This window comes from Macrosteles quadrilineatus, unplaced genomic scaffold (assembly GCF_028750875.1).
Source record: "Macrosteles quadrilineatus isolate MER2022 unplaced genomic scaffold, UCM_ALF_1.0 Scaffold_5__1_contigs__length_97177068, whole genome shotgun sequence".
Taxonomy (NCBI): Eukaryota; Metazoa; Arthropoda; class Insecta; order Hemiptera; family Cicadellidae; genus Macrosteles; species Macrosteles quadrilineatus.
In genome coordinates this window covers 32239828-32260654 of record NW_026542598.1, presented here as the reverse complement: position 1 = coordinate 32260654, position 20827 = coordinate 32239828, and the positions used below count along the sequence as shown (strand labels likewise).

The 20827-nt window shown below is 35.1% G+C and overlaps 1 protein-coding gene across 1 annotated transcript in view; it reads right to left on the bottom strand.

Annotated features, from left to right (window-relative positions):
* Positions 1 to 20827, bottom strand: part of LOC128995506 (dynein axonemal heavy chain 6-like) — a 45324-nt gene that overhangs the window by 20403 nt on the left and 4094 nt on the right. Inside the window, exons 6-24 of the mRNA XM_054420524.1 lie at positions 20359 to 20504; positions 19350 to 19482; positions 18639 to 18777; positions 17731 to 17943; positions 16617 to 16802; positions 15451 to 15588; positions 14816 to 15064; positions 13039 to 13262; positions 12214 to 12425; positions 11004 to 11259; positions 10502 to 10694; positions 9876 to 10099; positions 8389 to 8641; positions 6208 to 6398; positions 3624 to 3796; positions 3033 to 3216; positions 2536 to 2701; positions 967 to 1128; positions 338 to 514 (exon numbers count right to left, since the gene is read on the bottom strand). Coding sequence (XP_054276499.1) covers positions 338 to 514; positions 967 to 1128; positions 2536 to 2701; positions 3033 to 3216; positions 3624 to 3796; positions 6208 to 6398; positions 8389 to 8641; positions 9876 to 10099; positions 10502 to 10694; positions 11004 to 11259; positions 12214 to 12425; positions 13039 to 13262; positions 14816 to 15064; positions 15451 to 15588; positions 16617 to 16802; positions 17731 to 17943; positions 18639 to 18777; positions 19350 to 19482; positions 20359 to 20504 — 3619 coding nt within the window. The remainder of the gene's footprint in view (positions 1 to 337; positions 515 to 966; positions 1129 to 2535; positions 2702 to 3032; positions 3217 to 3623; positions 3797 to 6207; positions 6399 to 8388; positions 8642 to 9875; positions 10100 to 10501; positions 10695 to 11003; positions 11260 to 12213; positions 12426 to 13038; positions 13263 to 14815; positions 15065 to 15450; positions 15589 to 16616; positions 16803 to 17730; positions 17944 to 18638; positions 18778 to 19349; positions 19483 to 20358; positions 20505 to 20827) is intronic.

Here is a 20827-nt window from a genome sequence, read left to right as displayed (position 1 = left end):
CCTGTGATTGTTTTTAACATTACTTCAGGCTAGACCTAGAGGTTGCAGCAATATCACTTGGATAAAATCCATTGGTGATTTAGCGGGGTTTGAACCCAGTACCTCAGGGACTGAAGTCCCGCACTCCACTAGACCAGCTCGCTCCTGTTTAGTAGTAGGGCGTGGGGCTACAGAGCCCGAGGTCCCGGGTTCAAATCCCAATAATCACCAATGGGTTTGATAGTGCCGTGACTCTCTAGGACTAGCCTTAAGAATGAGTTACACCAGTTCCAGGCTAAAACATAGCGTCCTATAATGTGAAGGAGGGGCAAAGGATCCAAAGAATAGTACGACATACCTTTACAACCGCCTCGTCATTAACGACCACTTGTCGCACTTCATCCGCTTGTGCTTTCTCTCTTATCAAATTTTTCATCAGCTTTGCAGTGGCTTCAGACTTTATTTTCAGCTGAGGTTCCATTTCCACGAGCTCGACCTTCATTGTTGCCACCAGTTCATTTGTTTCATACAGTTTCTGTTCAAAAAACAAATTTATTTTTCATACAGCAATAGTTTGATTATATTATCTTTGCATGAAGCTTTTGATAGGTAGGTATTCATGTGGGTGGGGTAGATGATAAAAACTCTTTTAATCTCTTAAGAAGACAGTTCAATAAAAAATAATACAACTCATATAGGCTAAACTATATTGCTTGTAGTGAAACTATAATGACTTCATACTGCAGTGTTTCTATTTTCCGCCACTGTAATTTCACACCTAATGACTTTCTATTCCTGAATTTATTTGTTTTATCAATAGACATTTTTTATGAGAGTAGCTACAAAATTTGAAAGGGAAAGAGGTGCTAACAGTATGATTATTATGTGAGTATCAGGGCCCAAAATTTGAGACGCAAGCTCTAGGCAGCATCAAATTCCTTTTCCCACATGTCATAGATTAAATAAAATTCAACAAGTTAGACTCACTGTCAGTCCATTTTGTATACGATCCCTCATTTGAGTTGTTTGTTTAGTTTTTCTCTCCAACAAGCTCTTGTACTGCTTTAACAGCTCCAGGTAACTGCTGGGCGTCACATAGTAGTGTCTTCGCATTTCCTCGTAATATCTCACTGTCATGTCTCCCACGCTCTAAAATTTAAATTATTAGAATTCAAGCGATTTTAAACATGTAGGCATACAGCCAAATATTTGTAAACCAAAAATAATGACTTTTTGATTAGGTAGACATCTTATAAATTTGATTAGAGTATTATTACTGATTTTATTTTACTTCCCAATGTTTTGATTTGGTTTAAAATTTAGTATGTTATGGGCCTTTCAACTCCAACTATACAACCCTCAATGCTGTAAAAATTACAGTTCAAAATTATATGTCTCAGCTTTATCCCAACCCATTCCTTTAACAACTTAACTAACCTCGGACTCAAATGCCAATAAGCTATAAGACAAATTTGGACTCAATTTTTGCGTACAACTTGGTGGAGCCTTTGGTGGATTTTTCACCACCAACTTTTTGGCTTGTAACTCCGCAAAAAGATTGTTTAACATAGCTTCTGAATGGTTTTCAGGGAACAAACTGGCTCTTAATGACAAGAAAACACAAGAAATAATGTTTAGCTTGAGTAAAACTAATTCTGTTTGTGACTCTGTCAAACTCTTGGGCTTTACTTTGGACTCTGAGCTTGTGTGGGATGAACATGTCAACGCCCTATGTACTAAACTTAACCGAGTAATTTGTCTTTTGAGGAAATTAACATCTGAATTTCCTTCTGACTTTGTGAGACTAGCATTTTTCTCTTTTTTTCAGTCACACGTGTATGGAACCAGGCTTTGGGGTCACTCCCCACAGGTTCAGAAGGTCCTCGTGCTACAAAAAAGAGCAATTCATGTGATGTGTAATTTGCCTTTTAGAGCACATTGTAGAACATTTTTTTGTTGATATGCAGATCATAAGTGTCATCAATGTATATATTTACTAGTGTTTAGAAGCTATCAAATCGATGGAAAATGATCTTATTTTCAATAGAGACATCCATCCATCCGTATAGCACTAGAACTTGTAATGATGAACATACTCCTAGCAATAGGCTAAGTAAAAGTCAAAAGTGTTTCCCTGTTTCAGGTTTCAAATTTGTCAATGCTCTGCCTGTTAGCATTAGAAACTTGCCAAAATTGAAGTTTATGAAAGTGTTAAAGAATTGGCTACTAACAAATCCTTTCTATAAATGTGACGATTATTTTGAGGCTTTAAAAGGTTGAAAAATCATGTAGTGCATGGACCCGTTGATAAAAAGGTATGCCTAATTTTTATTTACCTTTGCATGGTTTGCTGTTTGGATTTGCAGTTTTGTTTGTTTGTTTTCCTTTTTATATTAAGTTTTATTGAATTTTTATTGCACTTTGACGTAGCCTATTGTACAAACTTAATGGCCTAATAAAATCTTTGAATCTTTGAATCTTCAGTTGTAATTTCTGAGCATTACACATAACTGGGTAAGAGAAAAATATAATTACTGAAGGTATAATGATGAGTACCTGATGTATCGTATAGCACATCTTAGCCATGTCCTCGACCACATCAGCCTTGATTGTATCCTTCAGAGCGTCTTGGGCCACTGACAACAGAGCTTCCATTGGCCAATCCACGAACCAGTCGATTGTACAACAGTTCACTAACGAAGGGAACATTCTGCATCTCCTCCTGGCAAAGATTAAATTTACATGTATGAGTAATAATTGCAGACAACATCATGATTAGTAAAAAGACAGTTTTCACAAGATGGATCTGATCATGTCTTTAGGTGAGAAACGAGTTTTAAAGCTTGAGCAAAAAATTTTTGTTTACATAATTTGTGATTTTTTAGATTTTTTATTATCTTTACTAATCCAAGTACACTCATGGAAGCTGGGATCCTATGAATAAACCAGGTAAACACCGACACAACTAATGGTATCTACTTCGAACTAAAAAATATCTTAGTGAACAAAAGATTATCTAGGCAGTTTTGGCTTTTGTTACAGTTTTCACCTACCTAAAAGAATCTCCCACAGGGCTCATACAAATGACAAGATGCAGTTTGTTGCGAACTTTAGAGATGAAGAAGTCAAATATTCCGTCTCTGTTAGCCTCGTTGACTCCAGCCTCTTTGGCAGCTGGTCGACAGGCAATGATCACTTTTTCATACTCATCCGACTCAAACAAGTTAGGAACCTCTCCTGTAAAAATACACAAGTCACATATAACTATTTATGGACTCGTTTACAACAAATAGTATATTTCACTACTAGTCACAAAAGTGACCCATATCGAGCCCCGAAATGGGACTTTCGTGACGAGTATAGAACGATACATTTAGCGTATTATAACAGGGGGTACATATTATAAAGGATGTTATACAGTAAAGGATCAATACAAATATTATAAAGGAGAGGTGGTTTATGTGAGCTTGTTTCAGGTGAATGAAAAAAATACTGAACCGACTAGGCTTAATTTTACATAAGGTAGATCGTGAAAATGTAGTAAAATAAAATTACTTCCTACTAAATCTTCACAAAACTTAAGTTTTAACAGAACAAAAAAATAAAAGTCAAAAGTAAAACAACAAATTATAAACATTACTAACCTGAATTTAATAAATTGTTTATGTCCTCAAGAAACTCCTCTACGACAATCTGGGTGTCAGTAAACAGAAATACTGTGTCTTGGTTCAGCGCTCCAGCAGAAAAACACATCTTTCGCAAGTCTTCATGAAAAGAATTGTAATCATAGGAGCCTGTGAGCTCGATCTGAGAACATCTGAAAATAGTGTTTGTTTAGCTTTATTTTTGTAATCTAAACTACAGATATCTCAGTGATAAACTTAAATTGTGTACATTAAAAGTATATCAAGTTTAATACAAAATGTTACTAATTTATTTCTTTTCACTCCAAACTAATCTCTGAAGACAAATGACAAATGACAATTCTTTATTGCACATAACATCTGTTAAAGTTATTACAAATGTAATACACAGACAGGTACATTGTCAAGGTTTCTAATAAATAAGGAAATCTAAATAGGTATATAAAAAACCTAGGATTTAGCCAGTAAGTTACCCCTACAAAGCTACAGCATGGTGGAACTGTTTATGTTAGGAGAGGTTGATGAGAGATTGGGTGTCTGTTACCAGGAGTCGTTGAAAAATTCCTCAAGAGTGTAATATGCTTTTTCTACTAAAACTGTTTTGATTTTGCCTGTAAATTTTGCTAAGTTTAATTGCTTTAAGGAGTTTGGAATTTTATTGTAAATTTTTAACCCCATATAGAGAGGACTTGTTTCATATTTTTTTTTAAATTATGAGTGGGGTATTGAAAAATGTCTTGTCTTCGGGTATTATATGAGTGATTACTAAGATAATTTTGAAACATACCAGGATTTCCATGAACCATTTTTAAAATTTCAAAAACGTATATTGAAGTTAGAGTTAAAATTTTAAAATTTCGAAACAATTGTCTACATGATGTTTTTTTGGGGCAATTTGCAAGAGTTCTGATTATTGATTTTTGTTTTTTAAAAACTTTGTGGACGTCTGTGGCTGTCCCCCATAATGTAATACCATAGCTTAAAATATAGTACACATAAGCATAATAAACATTTTTACATACTTCCAAGGAGGTAACCTGAATTAAAACACTTAAAGCATATCTTGTTGGACTAAGTTTTTTGTTTAGAAAATTAATATGTTCTGTCCATTGTAGTTTACTATCCAAATATATCCCTAAAAACTTTACTACATTTGTGGGCGAGGCAGTAGTTTCTGTTCCAGTGGTTGAATTTCTCAATTTGAAAATTAAAACACTAGTTTTATCTTCATTCAAAAGTAAGCCATTTTTTAAAAACCAATTTGCTATTTCTCCAATTGTTTCTTTGACATCATCATGTAACATTTTAACAGTACTTCGTCTGATGAGAGCTGTTGTATCATCTACATAAAGGGTAAAGTTACAGATTTGACTTGAAAAATGAAAAGGTAAATCATTAATATATGTGAGAAATAAGAGAGGACCTAGGATTGAACCTTGCGGAACTCCATAGTTATTATTTGCCCAAGAAGAGTATTTGTTCCCAGAGGCGGTTTTAATTACTGTTCTTTGTTTTCTATCGCTTAAGTAAGACTTCAAAAGTTCAATTATTTGTCCATGAAAACCAATTGCTGTAAGTTTTTTGATAAGAATTTTATGATTAACACAATCAAAAGCCTTGGATAAGTCGCAGAACACACCAGCTGCATCCAAGGCCTTCAAAGCGCAATTTACAAAGTTATTTAAAGCTGACTGGGTATTTAGATTTTTACGGAAACCAAATTGTTCCTTGCAAAACTTGTAGTTATTTTCCAAAAAGCTAGATAATCTAGTGTGAAGAATTCTTTCATAAACCTTTGAAACATTACTTAATAAAGAGATCGGTCTGTAGTTCTGTACTTCATTTAAACAACCTTTTTTGTGAATGGGTACTATTTCTGAGAGTTTTGGGTACTATTTCTGAAGAACTCCCATACAGAAGAACTCCAATTATCCAAACTCCAATTATCCAAACTCCAACTATCCAAATTACCAATTATTCCAATGTCTAATACCTCACCTTATCAAAAATGTGAATAACCTAAAACCACAGAAATAAGAATGGTTTTTTTAGAAGGAAGAAGCCAGGAAAATCTAAAACCTCTCCCGCGGTCACGAAAATCATACTCATCCTCTGCAATTGCGGCAAAACCGTAAATCTTTTGATCACAAAATTTTCACAGACACGTTCTGTGATCGCTATAGTAAAAGCACGGCTTGACTGGGCCTGTAAAATGCCCTGAATTTCAGTAAGAGTCAAATTATCTGAATTTTTACCATCCAAATGTGGTACAGAATTGATTCGGATAGTTGGAGTTCCACTGTACTTGGACAAAATATCAGCTGATATGTTTTGTTAATTTTTTTTTGACATCTGGAGTTACTTTCAGGCATGTTAGCTGAACTATATTCCTTTTGAAAAAAATCCATACTAGAAAATGGCTTTCCTTAAAAATATTACTTTAAAAAGGGGTACTTTGGCCCATCTCCTCTGATGTTTCTCAGGGGTTCATGACACAATGGAGTTAGACGGTAACTTGCATGATATGCCACTAATTTTGACTTTTTTAATTTACATTTACAATCATGTATATTTAAAACTGTACCTGTAGCCATTAAGATGAGCAGCCAGCTTGGTCAGGCTCTGTTTGCCCATGCCTCCTACACCCACCAACAGTCCATTGCCTCTCTCTGCTCTCAACAGTCTTGCTAGCCTACAGATGTGCTCAATAGCATCCATGAAGAATATAAGCTTCATCTCTTTCGAAGTCAGCAAATTGAAGTCCATTAGGTAGTCCTTAAACCAATATTATACTATGATTTTATTTAGGGATGGACGAGATTGGATTTTTAGTTCGAGACGAGACGAGACAAGATTTTTTATTTCTCATAAAATTTCGAGACGAGATCGAGATGGGATTTCCCTTCTCATACACAATGGGAAATGCACGTTCAAAATTTTTACCTGATTTTGTAACATTGTTAGATGACTGTTTAAATACAAAAATAATGATAATAGGCAAGAATATTTACAATCTTTTATTAAAAAACATCAGCATAACATTTTTTTATTACTCACGCCTAATTGATTAAAAATGCCTACGATTAGGAAACATAGTGATATCAGTTAGGATAGAGTTCAACTTATCCTAAAATAAAAGCAATATTAATTTTTATAAAATAGTTACTTGTTTTGACGTTTTATAGTAATAAAACATTCCTCACACTGCTTACACTTAACAAAACTTCTCAAATGTTATTAAAGTAATATTATTAAAATAATTAAAGTAATATTTACATTTAAAGAATTAATTAAATATGAACGCCTTCGCAAAGGAAACGCAACTACAACACGCTCCTGTATTTCGGGTATTGCATTGACTTTCTGCAGGCGTTTTAAATTTTTTTTTTTTTTTTTTCTCGTCTCGATAAAAATCTTGGCCAAAAAGAAATCTCGTCTCGTGTAACGAGATTTAAAATTTCCCGAAAATTTCCCGAAATTTCGAGACTTGACCATCCCTAATTTTATTTCAAACATTTCAAGCATTGCCTAATGATCATGTGTACAGGAAGTGATGTAACCCTAAAAATGAACTTAGATGATGAGTTAGTTTAGGCCTCTAAATGATTTTAATGATGCTGTAAAGTTACTTATTTTAGGAACTTTTTTGGCGCTTTTTTACTGTCCAAAAGTGTTTTGCCTTTCTAAAACTCATAGCCACTTGTTTTTTTTTTTTTTTTTTTTTTTTTTTTTGCGTATTTTGCAGGAAAAGGGTAGTATGTTATTACAATTTTAAATAAAACTGGTTGAATATAAATAAAATCATAAACAATAACACGGCAATAACTATATTCCCTAACCAATTGATAATAATTATGTTTCTCATCTTATTTGACAAAGGGAAATCAAAAAAGGGGCTTGACATAAAAAGTTAATAGCCTACAAATAAAGATAAGGGGGAACAAGTAGCGACATAATAATATCGCTGTTATTAGTAATATTAGTACCTTTGCATATGCATATTATGCAGTGCCAGTGAGGAGTCATGCTTGGGAACCGAAATAAGGAGGGGGTGAGGGGGGTAGTCTAGTGGTGCAGGGGGGAAGGTGGTTAATTTTTAGATATTTTCCAAATATAACTCTTGCACCCTGGGTTCATTTATAGCTGCAACGTCCAAAGAAAAACCATAAAATCCAATGACATACTTCCCAACTGAAAACCCCCTGATAATTCTGCTAGAGGATCAAAACTAGTTACAGGTTTCTAGCTATAACCCTCCCTAAGGAAATAGTAAAAATTGCAATATTAATATTTAACAACAGTTCGCAAAAGAAAAATCATTAATACCTTCTAATCTAGATAAGTTTGGATCATATAGTAAAGAGAACCCTACTTTAAAAAAGGGGTTTCCAGCTAAAATGGAACTTAAAAGAGTCCCTCACACAATCAAAGTTTAAAAGGACGATAAAAGATAAATGGTATATGCACTACATTTAGTGAGTAGGCCTAAGTTATTTTCACTAAATATAATTAACGGGAATATACTTTCAGGTTCCTTGTAGAGACCTAAGAAAAATCCTAACAATTTGAATCTGGATATTAGAAACAACATATATGGTAGGGATCCATCCCATTCCTCTTGCGCATCTAATAATATGGTATCTATCAACATCAACACACTAACCCTTCTCTACCAGAGCATAACAAAACCTTCATAAAAGACACTCAAAATAAAAACCATTTATATTTAATATCTTGTAATATTTTATTCTGTGCAACAACATACCTGCAATATGCCTTTCATTTTGTCAATATCCTTTATCTCGTCGTAAGGCCTATCTTCCTTGGCAGCCTGAGACATAAAGTCCCCAAACAACAGCAAGGGAGGTTCCCGTATTGGCACCATGTCTGGTAACATGATAACAGGTGTGCCAAAGATTCTTTGACACACTTCCCTCATCAGATGGTAAAAGTAAGTCTTGTCCTCCAGGTTAATCAGACGGTCGTGAAAAACCCTTAGACACTCGTGGTAGAACAGTCTGCAAACCAATGGGGTGCTATTTAGGATTTGATAGACATTTTAAATCTTAATTAGAAAAGAACAAGTTTGCACCATACGCCATTGAAAGTCTAAAAACATGGGATTGATTTGAAAGAAACAAAAAAGTTACCATAATTTTTTTTGTAGAATTTGCAACAACCACCCAGCAAATTATTGTTATAACTTTCCATATTAATAAGGGAACTTAAAAAAGAGAGGAAAATATTTCAGTAATACAAAAACTAACACTTAGTAACACTCACAAATCATTTTGACCCATAGCAAATCACTGGAAAGGCGTTTGCATGGATGGATAATATATTATGGCTATGGTCAAGTTTACTGCAACTATATTTTTCATTTTCTATAATTTTAGTAGGTAGGTAACATTTGGGGTAACCATCACTTCTGCGTTCTGCCATATGCCAAACATACCTCAGTCTCGTTACCACAGCCATGTGGTACAGTCACTTGCTTGGTATAGTTTTTGAATTTAGTAGGGATCTGCGTTCCCAATATTTTTTCGGAGTGAGATCAGTATGGCTGGAAATAATTTTCAAACCTAGCACGAGTCAGGCCAAGACGAGCTTAGCTTTTATTTTGGCCACTGCAGAAAGTGTCTGCAAAGATGCACAATAGAACTAGCAATTTTGCTGCCATCGCATGTGATGTTTACAGTTTTGCCGCGATTGTCGCTACAAACGTCTTGTAGCCTGCAGACCGACTTGGATTTTATTATTTAGTTGATTTACCTTTTTCTTAAGAATTTACATGTGGAGTTTGCTACTATATTATAGTACCATAGATAAAACATACTCCCTTAGTAGATTTCCCATCCTTATGGAACAGCTGAAGCCAATTTTATTGTTAGTTCTGTCCGTTTTTCTGTAGAGGTCGTGTTTTGTTTACAATTTGTTTCCCGTTATTACAGCCATTTAAAACCTCGTTTAACCAAATAATACGATCTAATCATAAACAATAACTTGTCCCCTAGTTATATAACCAAACAGTAAAGCACAAATCAAGAAATTAACCCTAAAATAATAGAAACAAAATTTCATCGACAATAGCGCCCAGTGTCACCGTACATGAACTAGACACGAAAAACGTGCTTCAAAATTTACAATGGGATGAGAAGTCTACTTGTGTTGGTTAGTCTATGATAGTACTTACCTCAGATCACCAGCAAGAACAGAAATTCCAATAAAAGACTAACTGAATAGAATACTGACCTTAGCATGTCATTGGACTCTCTCATTGAACTCGGATCCGCCTGCAGCATGCCTTGCACACACTTGGACAGATCTCTCAGGTTGAAGACATAGTGAGACTTGGCAGGGGTAGGCAGTAGGTCCACAGACACTCTGTTGTATATATCTACGGCTGCAGCTACCAGCAGCTCTCCGAGGTCACTGATGCCTTGGGAGAAGTTGGACAGGAACCCACACAAAATCGACTGTAACACAAAATCCAGCTACCTATATTTTGTTTAAAATTACGTTAGAAACTAGGTTATGAGCACATTTAAGGAAAAAAAAAACTCTTTATAAAAGTTAAAAGTAGTAACATAACAACATGAGCAGGTGCAGATAGCCGTTCAAAGTAAACGTTACAGCAAGGTTAGTCATCAGAATTTCAATTTGCCATGCAGAGAGGAATAAACATCTGATGATTCTTATAGCTTTACAGAAGTGGAACATGCTAAAATTGTATTACATTGATCTATAATACGTGACAAATGTTAACACTAATAGTAAATGTATAGAATACACGTAATATAACCAAAGGTAAATTTAATACTGTTAGACTCAGACTATTCAGTTAAAAATCTGTTACAGTTAAAAAATCTGCAACTTACCTTGAAAATAACCTTAAGTGTAGTCTCAGTGGGAGATGGTATCAACAGGATTGCAAAGTGACGGACGAACCTCGGAGTCAAGGCGTTGCGACCACCACCGGGCGGAGCACAAGCAGCAGATATGACCACATCCTGAATGTCCTTCCAGAACATTTTATCTCTGTCGTACAATCCTTTAAAATCCAAGTATTGTCTGGAAATAAATATTATCTTGGTAAATAATATTATCCTACGTTTTTTGTAGTTCTCTGGTACAGAGATACTGATAGTTTTTCTACTATCCAAAAATAGTGGTATTTTTGTACTACCTATACTAAAAAATAAATACCACTACCCAGCTAAATACAAACGATGTTCAAGAATCAAGAGATGGTGCATGGCCTTGTCTTGTCTTAATATCCTCAATGCTAATTGGCTTGGGTTTTTAAAATTTTCTTTTTCTTTTGATATATCGATCGAACATCATGAAAGCACATTGGTAAACAAAATTGTTATTTGTTACCTTAACAATTCAATGGGAGGTTGGGCTCCATATGTCTCCAATTTGGGCATATTGACATCATCTACAAAAAAGACAAACTTCTTGCCAGCTGGAGCACCAAGCAATGTTTTCTTCTTCCTCTCCAGCTTGGACTCGAGAATCTCTTGTGTGCGAGCGGAGCTGGTCTGAGCAGAGAAGTTGATAGTGGCCGTCACCCAGGTTCCAGACACACCTAGTCTGTTCAACACTGACTTTGCCACCACTGACTTGCCTACACCTGAGGTCAACACTTGACTTAGAAGAGAGAAAATTTTCTACAAAAAAGCTTAAAAATAAAATCAAAGCTGTCATTCCAGCTGGAAGAGTTCCATAGTAAAAACCAGTATTTAACCTCTTTGAGAGTGAAGAAAACTAATTGTTAGTAAATGCAGCTGTTTTCGAACCACATCAATAATTTTGCTCTAAGTAACTAAGCGAGTATTTATAAGGAGAAAGGAAGGATACAAAATTAACTCACCTGAAGAAAGAATCCCAAGAAGTTAAAAAAAAAAAAAAAACACAAAAACTAACCTCTGAAGAAGCCCCTGAAAGGGTTAAAATATCAAGTTGTGTGTATTACTTTTTTAAGTTCATCTTTCTGGGACACTTTCTTCAGGTGAGTATCTAAGCATTCTGGAATATTTCAGATTTCAGGTTGCAATGTGATTTTTCAGGAGGATCATTCATGTTATGGGGAAGGATCATTGCTCAGCAAGCCAAGCGTTGATGCATCAAAATGGGTTAGGTCACCGACCATTTACCTGTTGTTTCCCATTAAGTAACAGGTGTTCTACATTCCTGGTCTATGGTTACTTGGCAGGAGAACTGTTTCTCTAGTCATTGTGAGTTGGGTGTAGTATTGAACACTCTCTGTGGATTATTTACTTAAATGGATCAACATTGGCTTGATGACAGTGAAGAGATTGATGTAGAACGTTAGAAGGTGCTCAAGTTATTATTAGATTCTAACTAACCTTTTCCTCAATAATATGCTACAATTAAATATCATAAAAAAACTTTTTCAACTTTTTTTGCCACTCCCTGACGACATATTTTAGGTAAATAACTACTAACCAGGGATTGACATTTTGGAACAGCCACACTCTCAAAGAGGTTAAACTAAATCATGCTAAAACATTAAACATAGCAAACATCAGAGTACAGATAAAGATAACAACAAAGCCCCTCATACCTGTTATGCCTGTAAAGAGCACAGGTTGACTGATAGCCAGAAGTTTCTCCATGATGTAGCCGAAGCGCACAGTGTCTACAGTAGGGACGAGCATCTCAAAGAATGGTGTTTGCGGGTCGTATTTGTAGGCGGGCGTGATGCGAACCCAAGGCTCCAGCCGTCTCTGCGCTACATTCAAGTAGAGATCCCACAGGTCACAGCCTGCAGGAAGCCTGCACAAATATTTTGTTAAGGTTTTTTTGATTTTGGAAGGAAACTGTCCAAACCCTGGTCTCTTACTAAGGTTGACCTTTCACTAGACATCATCATGAAAACCTAATGAAAAGTTGTATCTGGGTCTAGAATCGACTTCACCAGGAATCGAACCAACAACCTTCGGATTGTAAGGTAGTACAATACTAATTAGCTACCCAGACAAAACCATTGCTTTAGAAACCACAAACATAGCGACTTAAAGATCATGCCTGTTGGTCACAAATTGTTATTGAGAGAAATCATTAGAATTTGATGTTACAATTAAATTTTTTTATTACTATTTTAGTGTTTGCAAAAATTTTAAATAATAATTTTTTCATGACATCCAAACAATTATACGTTACAATTTAAGTAACCATGTAAAAAGGAATTTGTATAGTACTGAGGTAATATAACTGCTTACACTAAGCTATTACCAATTCTTAAACTTTTGCTAGATATGTGGTATTCCTACTATCCAAAAAAGTGAACATTACTTGAATTGAACATTATTTTGATAAAACATCGATAAAATAAAAATGACATATAGATACCATGAAAAAATAAAAATAGCAAAAAATCTTTACTTACTGAGCATCTGGATTGTCCTCAAACTGATCGTGTACAAACTTTTCAAATGTTTCCCGTGATGAATCAATCAAATTCCCACCGACAGACCAAATGTAGGAGAAAACAAAGGTCTGACATATGATACTGCGTGTTCGGCTCCGGTCTAAGGTTTTCTCCAGTAGTCCAGGCTCTCTTATGAGGCTTTCAAACATGTTGCACATCATGGTCGCTTTACTTATCTCAACCTAGAGTTAAATTGGAGAAAGTTAGTAACATGATGGCATTAACTTTTGATACTAAAGTAGACATCCCATCTATATAGGTCAGCTGTCACAATTTTTTTTATTAAAAAAGAACACAGTTAGTTGTGTGAGCCAGTCACAAAATCCACTAGAATATGCTAGACTGTTTTCAATAGTAAGTTTTAGGCAAATGTCTTTAGTCTTTAATACAAAACACAAATGGAGTTTGTTTGGACATAAACATACTTTTTTAAGTAGCTATAAATATTGTTAACCATTAATATTTACCTACACAAACATTTCTAAAAAACTTCTGCTAAAACTTTAAATTTTGATAATTATTACAAGTAGTCCACACTATACACTGTGTTCAAGCTGCTGTCAGGGTGAAATCGATTTTGCAATCCATTCTAACTAAAAAGAACTTATTAACTAAAATTATAAAATATTTTAAAAATTAAAGTGAAGTCATTTTGTTTTTAGCGAATTTCCCATATAGGGAATAAGCTATTACCGTAGTACTCATGGTAAGACCTGGACGCGGGACCGATTTTTTTTTTAGTTTTGAGGTCCCTAGAGGCCAAAAACACCATCCGTTCAAATTCATATATATATATATATATATATTTATATATTTATATATTTATATATATATATATATATATATATATATGTGTCCGTCAGCACGATAACTCGAGCAAAAATGATCCGATTTTGATGAAATTTGGTACAAACGTGTAAACCTACGTTTATTCGAACGAGTTCGCGATCCAGCATGATCGGACCATGAGAACGGGGGTTTACGGGGGGTTTTATGGGGTAAAAATAGGTTTTTCCCATTTTTGACCCAAAAAACATAAAATTTAGCAATTTCTTTCCAAACCATTTTGTAGATCTTAAAAAAACAAATAATTTAGTATATTGAAGCGTTATTATGCGCCTAATGGTTACGGAGAAAATTCCAAAAAATAGTAAATTTAAAATTCCCATGTTATTCTTATGGAGAATAAGTAAACTGTTGTAGTTTGCTTGTTTATGAACATATTTTGATCAAATTTGGAAAATGTTTTTATTTCTTACTAACTATTAAAATTTTACAAAAAAAAACAGTTTTACCCTCCCTGATGCAGCAAACCTAAGTACAAACCTAAGTACTTGTTAAAATAATTATATTTAAATAGGGAATAAATGTTATATTTTTAAGTAGACATTTCAGTGTAAATCCAATCAGTCAAATGGAAATTTGCTTAGTCTGCAGGTTTGCTGCGGCGGGGGTATTACTAAATACTGATCTTACTTGAAAAAAGTGTTAGTAATTGATCTAGTATGTGTGAAATTACCCAAACCAGAACTATGTAGCGAGCACTATCTGTAAAACTTACATTAGCAACTCATTTTTTTTTTTGTTTTTTTTTCGAGTATAATTTTAGCAACCCTTTTTAAAGATTTTTGTGAATTGAAAATCACAACATGCAGAATACAAATTATTTACTTTCATGGACTAATTAAAATTCTTTAATAACACAACACGACTCCGAGTTCATATTCAGACTTACCTGAGCGATGGGGTGGACGCAATGTTTTTTGACAAAGACGAAACCATTTTCAACATATTTACTGAACAGTTCCAGAATGAACGGAGCGTATTCCACCAGTAAAGGTATTCTCTCGACAACACTCTGCAGCCAGGAAGTGACGTAAGGCAACCACTTGAGCTGGCTGGGGTCTACGTACACCATACCACAGCGGCTGACAGTGGCTGGTGATGCTTGCGCAAGGTCCATCACCTCGAACACCATGTGTACCTGTCAGTCAGAAGAGCATTCATTGATAAATCATTGAACATCGACAAATCAAAATCGTTGATCAAATGTCAAATACAGACTGTTTGGGTCTTTGTGACTAGTGAACTTTTTATCTTTAGTGTAAATTTGGAAGACACTATGGAAAATGTGTTCATAAAACACTAAGATATGAAGATAACCATACAATTATTGAGGCAGTGAATTTAGATAACAAAAAATCGTCAAAAACAACAAATACACAAATACAAGCTGGAACTAGCAGTCTGTGTTAGTTTACTGTACAAATTGTCCTTTCAGCAATAACTCCTCTTTTTCATGGTGTCTTGCAATATATTTTGTGGTCGTTAAATGAGCTATCTTACTAAATATTACAGTCTAATTGTTACCCAGGAGGTTAGTTTGATGCGTTCAGAGTTGGCAAGACACAACATCTTGTTGTCATCCAACACCGTGTTCATGTTCTCTATCCACACAGCATCCACCGGGCCATCGCACACCACCCACTGGTGCTCCTCTTCTGTACACTGAAATGAGTGAAATATCAGTTGAGAGAGTTATACAATACAGAGACAATTCTCCTCCGCTAAATCACCGATGGTTTAGTTTTACATATAGAAACTACAGCTTTAGGTGGGCTCTGAACCAGCAAATAGGAGAAGTTGTTGTTTTTTATATTGAGCCTTGAACAACAATAAAAATGTTCAGCTTGTAAAAACGAACAAGAGTAAAACCACAGCAAGGTAAAAAATCCAATTATTCTATGGTATGAATTGCATGTATGGTTATCATCCGTGAAGAGACCAGATACAGTACTTTAATTTTAATTTTACATATTTATATATATACTGCAGCTATATGTGGCTTACCAGCAAGTACTATGATAAAACTATATAAGTTCTTTTCTTTGACAAAAATTTGTCGGACTTAAGTAAACACTAGAGAGAGATTTAAATAAATATTTAAATTTTGATATTTAATTCACCCTACTGTGATACATTAGAGTCCCGCTATTTGCTATTCCGAACACCACTATTTATAAAATCTGTCTATCCCAAACTTAAGTTCGGCAAATATTATTGAGAACACATATTCTACGGTCACGGCAAAATCAAAAATATCTTTGAAGTCACGGTGAAATAATGAACATCTTCTGCGGTCATAAAAACATCATCATCGTCTCCTGCGATCGTGACAAAACTGTGAACATCATCCACGATCGCGATGTTTAAATATAACAGAAATCCGCTTTCTGGATTCCCGCTAACCCAGACAGGTTTTGGTCCCAGTTAATTTGGAAATACCAAGATGTTTCTGCGCCAGAAAAGGGTGAAACAAATGTGGAAATTTTAATTTAAATATCAAATGGATTTTTGTGGAGAGATTTAAAATACTGAAACAATTAAAATCACGTAAGAGGAAGGAGGCCTACACTTTTTCTTGTTAGGTAAATTTGTAGCTTAAATAGAGGCTCTAAAATACTAAGCTCTGACTTGATCACATAGCTTAAAGCTTGAAAAATTTCATCTAGGCTACAGTGATTATAAAAACTCACTCTGACGGCAAGCCGCACAAATATCCCCAACAGACCGTCCTTCCACTCCATGGTGAGCAGGTTGACCTCCCCGTACAGCTCCCCCATGGTGACGGACTTGGGGTTCATGGTGTACACGTTGACAGGACGATAGTACTGACCTTCCACCTTGCGAGCATGCAGCTCAGTCAGGGTGTCTTTCAGAACCTAGAGACAACAATCTACCAGTATTACGTTTCTCTTCCTTTTCAACATTTTCAACAATAACTAGCACCATACCCCTACAGTTTTTAGGATTTGCTGCAAGCCTAAGGCTGATGGACTGCATTGAGGGTGCTACAAAAAGCCGTAAGGTTGAAATAGCCGGGAATAGCTTTACCACAACCCCCAATCCAAAAAAACAAAAACTAAACTGTTTTTTTTTTTTACACAATTTGAATATTTTTACTACTTTACATTACAACCAGTTATTTGTTGTCTGTTAAAAGAATTATGTATTTAAAATACAAAATAAATGTACAAACAAAATTCAAGGAAATGTTAAAATGGTTATTTGTTCTTTTTAACTTTTTTAGGGAGCCAGTTGACCCAGAGAGTGTCTGTGACATTATTGGAAAATTGAATCTCGACCCAACCTTTGTTAGTCATTGAATTTCCACTATTGATTTTTTAAATTCGTCTATATTGACTACAGTGTAGCAGTGCAATCAATTCTTTATTGAAAGAAAACAAACATGGTTAAACAAACATACTCAATTCAAAAACCGGCAACAGTTTTTAACATGGTACTGCGACGTCAACTTCTATCCATAATCAAGGCTCTTACTTAATGAGCCTTGCTAAAAGAAACAGCTGATCTTAGTGACCTGAAAATGTTTTAGGCCTATTGCTGTTTCACTGAACTATATTTTTGTTTTCACTGAAGTATACTTTTGTTTTTTACCTACTTGAGAGTTGACTGTATTGTTTTGTTGTTTTGTTATTGTGTATTGTATTTGTCTTTTATTTGTGTTTATATTTTATGTAATGATGAATTTGACACCATTCTTGTATATACAATATATACTAATAAATAAAGATGTTTTGAATTGAATTGAATAGTGCATGTAACAAAGCTATACAACATCGTACTCACGTTGAGTGTGGTAGTCTTGCCGCCGCCAGTCGGACCCACTGTCATGACTCCGTGTCGCACTTGCATTGTCTCAAACAGCTGTGTGGCCTTGGTGAAGGTGCTGGGCTCTGGCTGAAGTCCCCGGGATTCTATCACTTCCTTCATCACCACATGCATCACTCCATAGTCCTGCTCTGGCAACTCTACCCCAGGGAACAGGTCGTTCAGGATGCCCTTCAAAAAGATAGATATTTAACTTAGAGGAAATGCAAGGTTTTACAGTTGAGATGGACATTGTGATGCCTCCGCGACCACAGGAGATATTCAAGATGTTGCTCTGATTTCTGAGATGATCATGATATTGCCACAATTAATTATCGAAAGTCATGATGACATGGCTTTAAAAGATTTAAGAGAGCACATAGTTAAGTTGAGCTGCTAGATCACTTGACAAAAGGTTAAGGGAATCTACTCTCTGTCACACTATTTCCCCCACCCTAAGAGACTCTTTTAAATCTTTGGCCCTGGAAGCAGCTCTTCATAGTTTGCCCAACTGGTTCTTAGAAATATCAGCTAGAGTGCAGAGACTGCCTGCCTAAAACTGGAAACAAGTCTATAATAGAGATGAAGTACACCTTCTTGAGATATACTCATATAGTAAATTTGAGTACTTCCCTTAGCTAAGCAACCTAACTCCATTAGACCTTCAATAAAATGGTAGCAGTGGAAGCACCCAAATCATAAACTGTCTTGGCTCAACCAACTTTTTAAATTCCTTCTTCATTTGTTGTGGAGTCTTGATCACACAGCTCTATGTAATTAGTTCATAGTTAACATGTATAAAATGGCAAATTGTTCTAAGCGTTATATTGTTGTGGAATCTGGCAACATTATATAAATATACAGTATCTGAGAGCCATTCTACAAACCTGGAACAGCTGAGCATCATCCTTCAAAAACTTTGGAAGATTGCTATCTCGCAACGCTCTAATCAATACGACATTTTCCGGTTTGTCCACATTTTCTCTCTTCAGTGCTCCGGCCATGACCAAAACACTTTTGACAGCCCTGCACAAAAAAACCCCTATTAAAAATTAAATTAAAAATAAAAATCCTAAAATATTCAACAAACCTTCGAAAACCAGATGAGATATTATGAATATGGCACAAAACAGAGTGCAGTGGAAGTCACCTGTCACAATTGTTGAGATTAAAGGGAATGAGTAAAGTAAGTCACGTGTTGCATAATTAATCTACATTAAAACCATTAGTACATGTTCCTCCCAATTTAGGTCCCAATTGCTTTATGTTCTGTAACTTAAAAAATTTAAACCGTTCTCTTATTCTCTTATCAATGTTTTGTTGAAAAAATATCACTTTTGAATTATCATAGGCTAAAGAACATTCAAAACAGAGACTTGTTTCTTCAGAGTTTTCCAAATGCTTGTTCATTGACAGTTTTTGAATGACTAAGGTTAACAACTATCATGCACAACAACACTTTCTGTTGAGCTTTGTGAGTTAAATACATAAGAAACCTAGAGGTCATACAAAGAACTCTTTCTTTTTGTTATTATTTTGGAACTAATAAAAAAGCGGGTTCTAAACTACCTGAATCACAAAATATTTATCTTCCGTACCTCATGCCAAAGTCATAATGATCTTGTTGAGAAAGCTGTTCACTACAAAGTTTGTACATTCTTGTCATCTTCTTGGCGAGATTTTTGGATGATTCAAAACCTTCAGAGTACAACATCACTTCGGCAATCAGTCCTAAAACACATATTAACTCTAAATATTTAAAATTAAATGAAGTATAAAACCACATTTCAAATAATCTGATACTGGTTGCTACCATTCTGAATCCCAAGAATTATTTGATGGTTTATTTTTCCTTATTTTTAGAGTAGTTCTTCTTCATTTTCAGAACAAAAACCATATATTCTTATAAAGCAAGCAATAGAAATACACGAACAGTAAGTAAAAAAGTAGAAGAATGCCTGATCAAACTTCCACCTATCAACTTCTAGCTAAGCATTATACTGTTTACACTAAACTCTCAGTCTTCTGGCAAGAGCCCCATCAAATCGGTATCAGTGTAAATGCTGATTTGTCACGGCTCTCATTGGAAAACCGAGAATTAAGCGATGACCTTAAGAGATGTAGCCTACGAATGAAGTTCATAAAATAGACTGGCCTCTCCTGCTAAGCTAAGCTACTGACTAGTAATGTCCTCGTGGGTTACACACCAAACCTGATGATTGAGATGGGATGGACACCCTACACCTACAATGCTATTTCCTAGAGTAAGGTTACACCTTAAGGTCAGAATTCCAGGCTGCCAAATACGGCTGCGTTTTTTGGCACCGACTGAGCACAAAAGAGTCAAGCACAGCCGTTTTCCTAGCAGGTAGTTAGGAGACCCCGCGTATAGATCGTGCATACATCGATCAGAATTAATGGTCTAACCACAAAACTTAACGCCCTAGTATGAAATTTCTAGGGAAGTCCTTCAAGTTGCAGAATATGTGGGGTCCGTTTTTCACCTATTTTTTTAAATTATACTTGCTTGGATGTAGAGATTTGTTTCCTTAATCATGATTGCTTGGGGTTGCTTAAAGGGTTAATACAAAATATTAGGTAACTCACCATAGTCGGGTACCATCATAGCCATAGGTCTAAAAAGAGATTTCAGGTTATCAGGTAACTCCGTACGACCAGCATAGCCAGGATTCATGGTGATAAAGGCTGCACAAGTTTTGACCAGTTTGATTTCTCGTCCTTCAAACATAAATCTGAAACAAGCAAATTATAATATAGCTTTCTAATTATTCATTGAGATGTTGACATCCAAATACTATTGCTTATTTTTACCATTGACTTTATGAGTGCCGGTTATTATTTTTTACTGGTTATTATTTATTAGTGCTATGGTAGATTTACATAAGGTAATATCATAAAACTGTCACCTGTCATGAATATGGTTTCATGTTCACTGATGCTTAGCTTGCTGAAGTAGACCAAATCTTTCTCTCCTATTTTAGGTTAAATATTATCCTGTACACTTTACGCTTACCAGAGGATATTTAGCAGTTAACCAATAAATTGTTATTAGTGT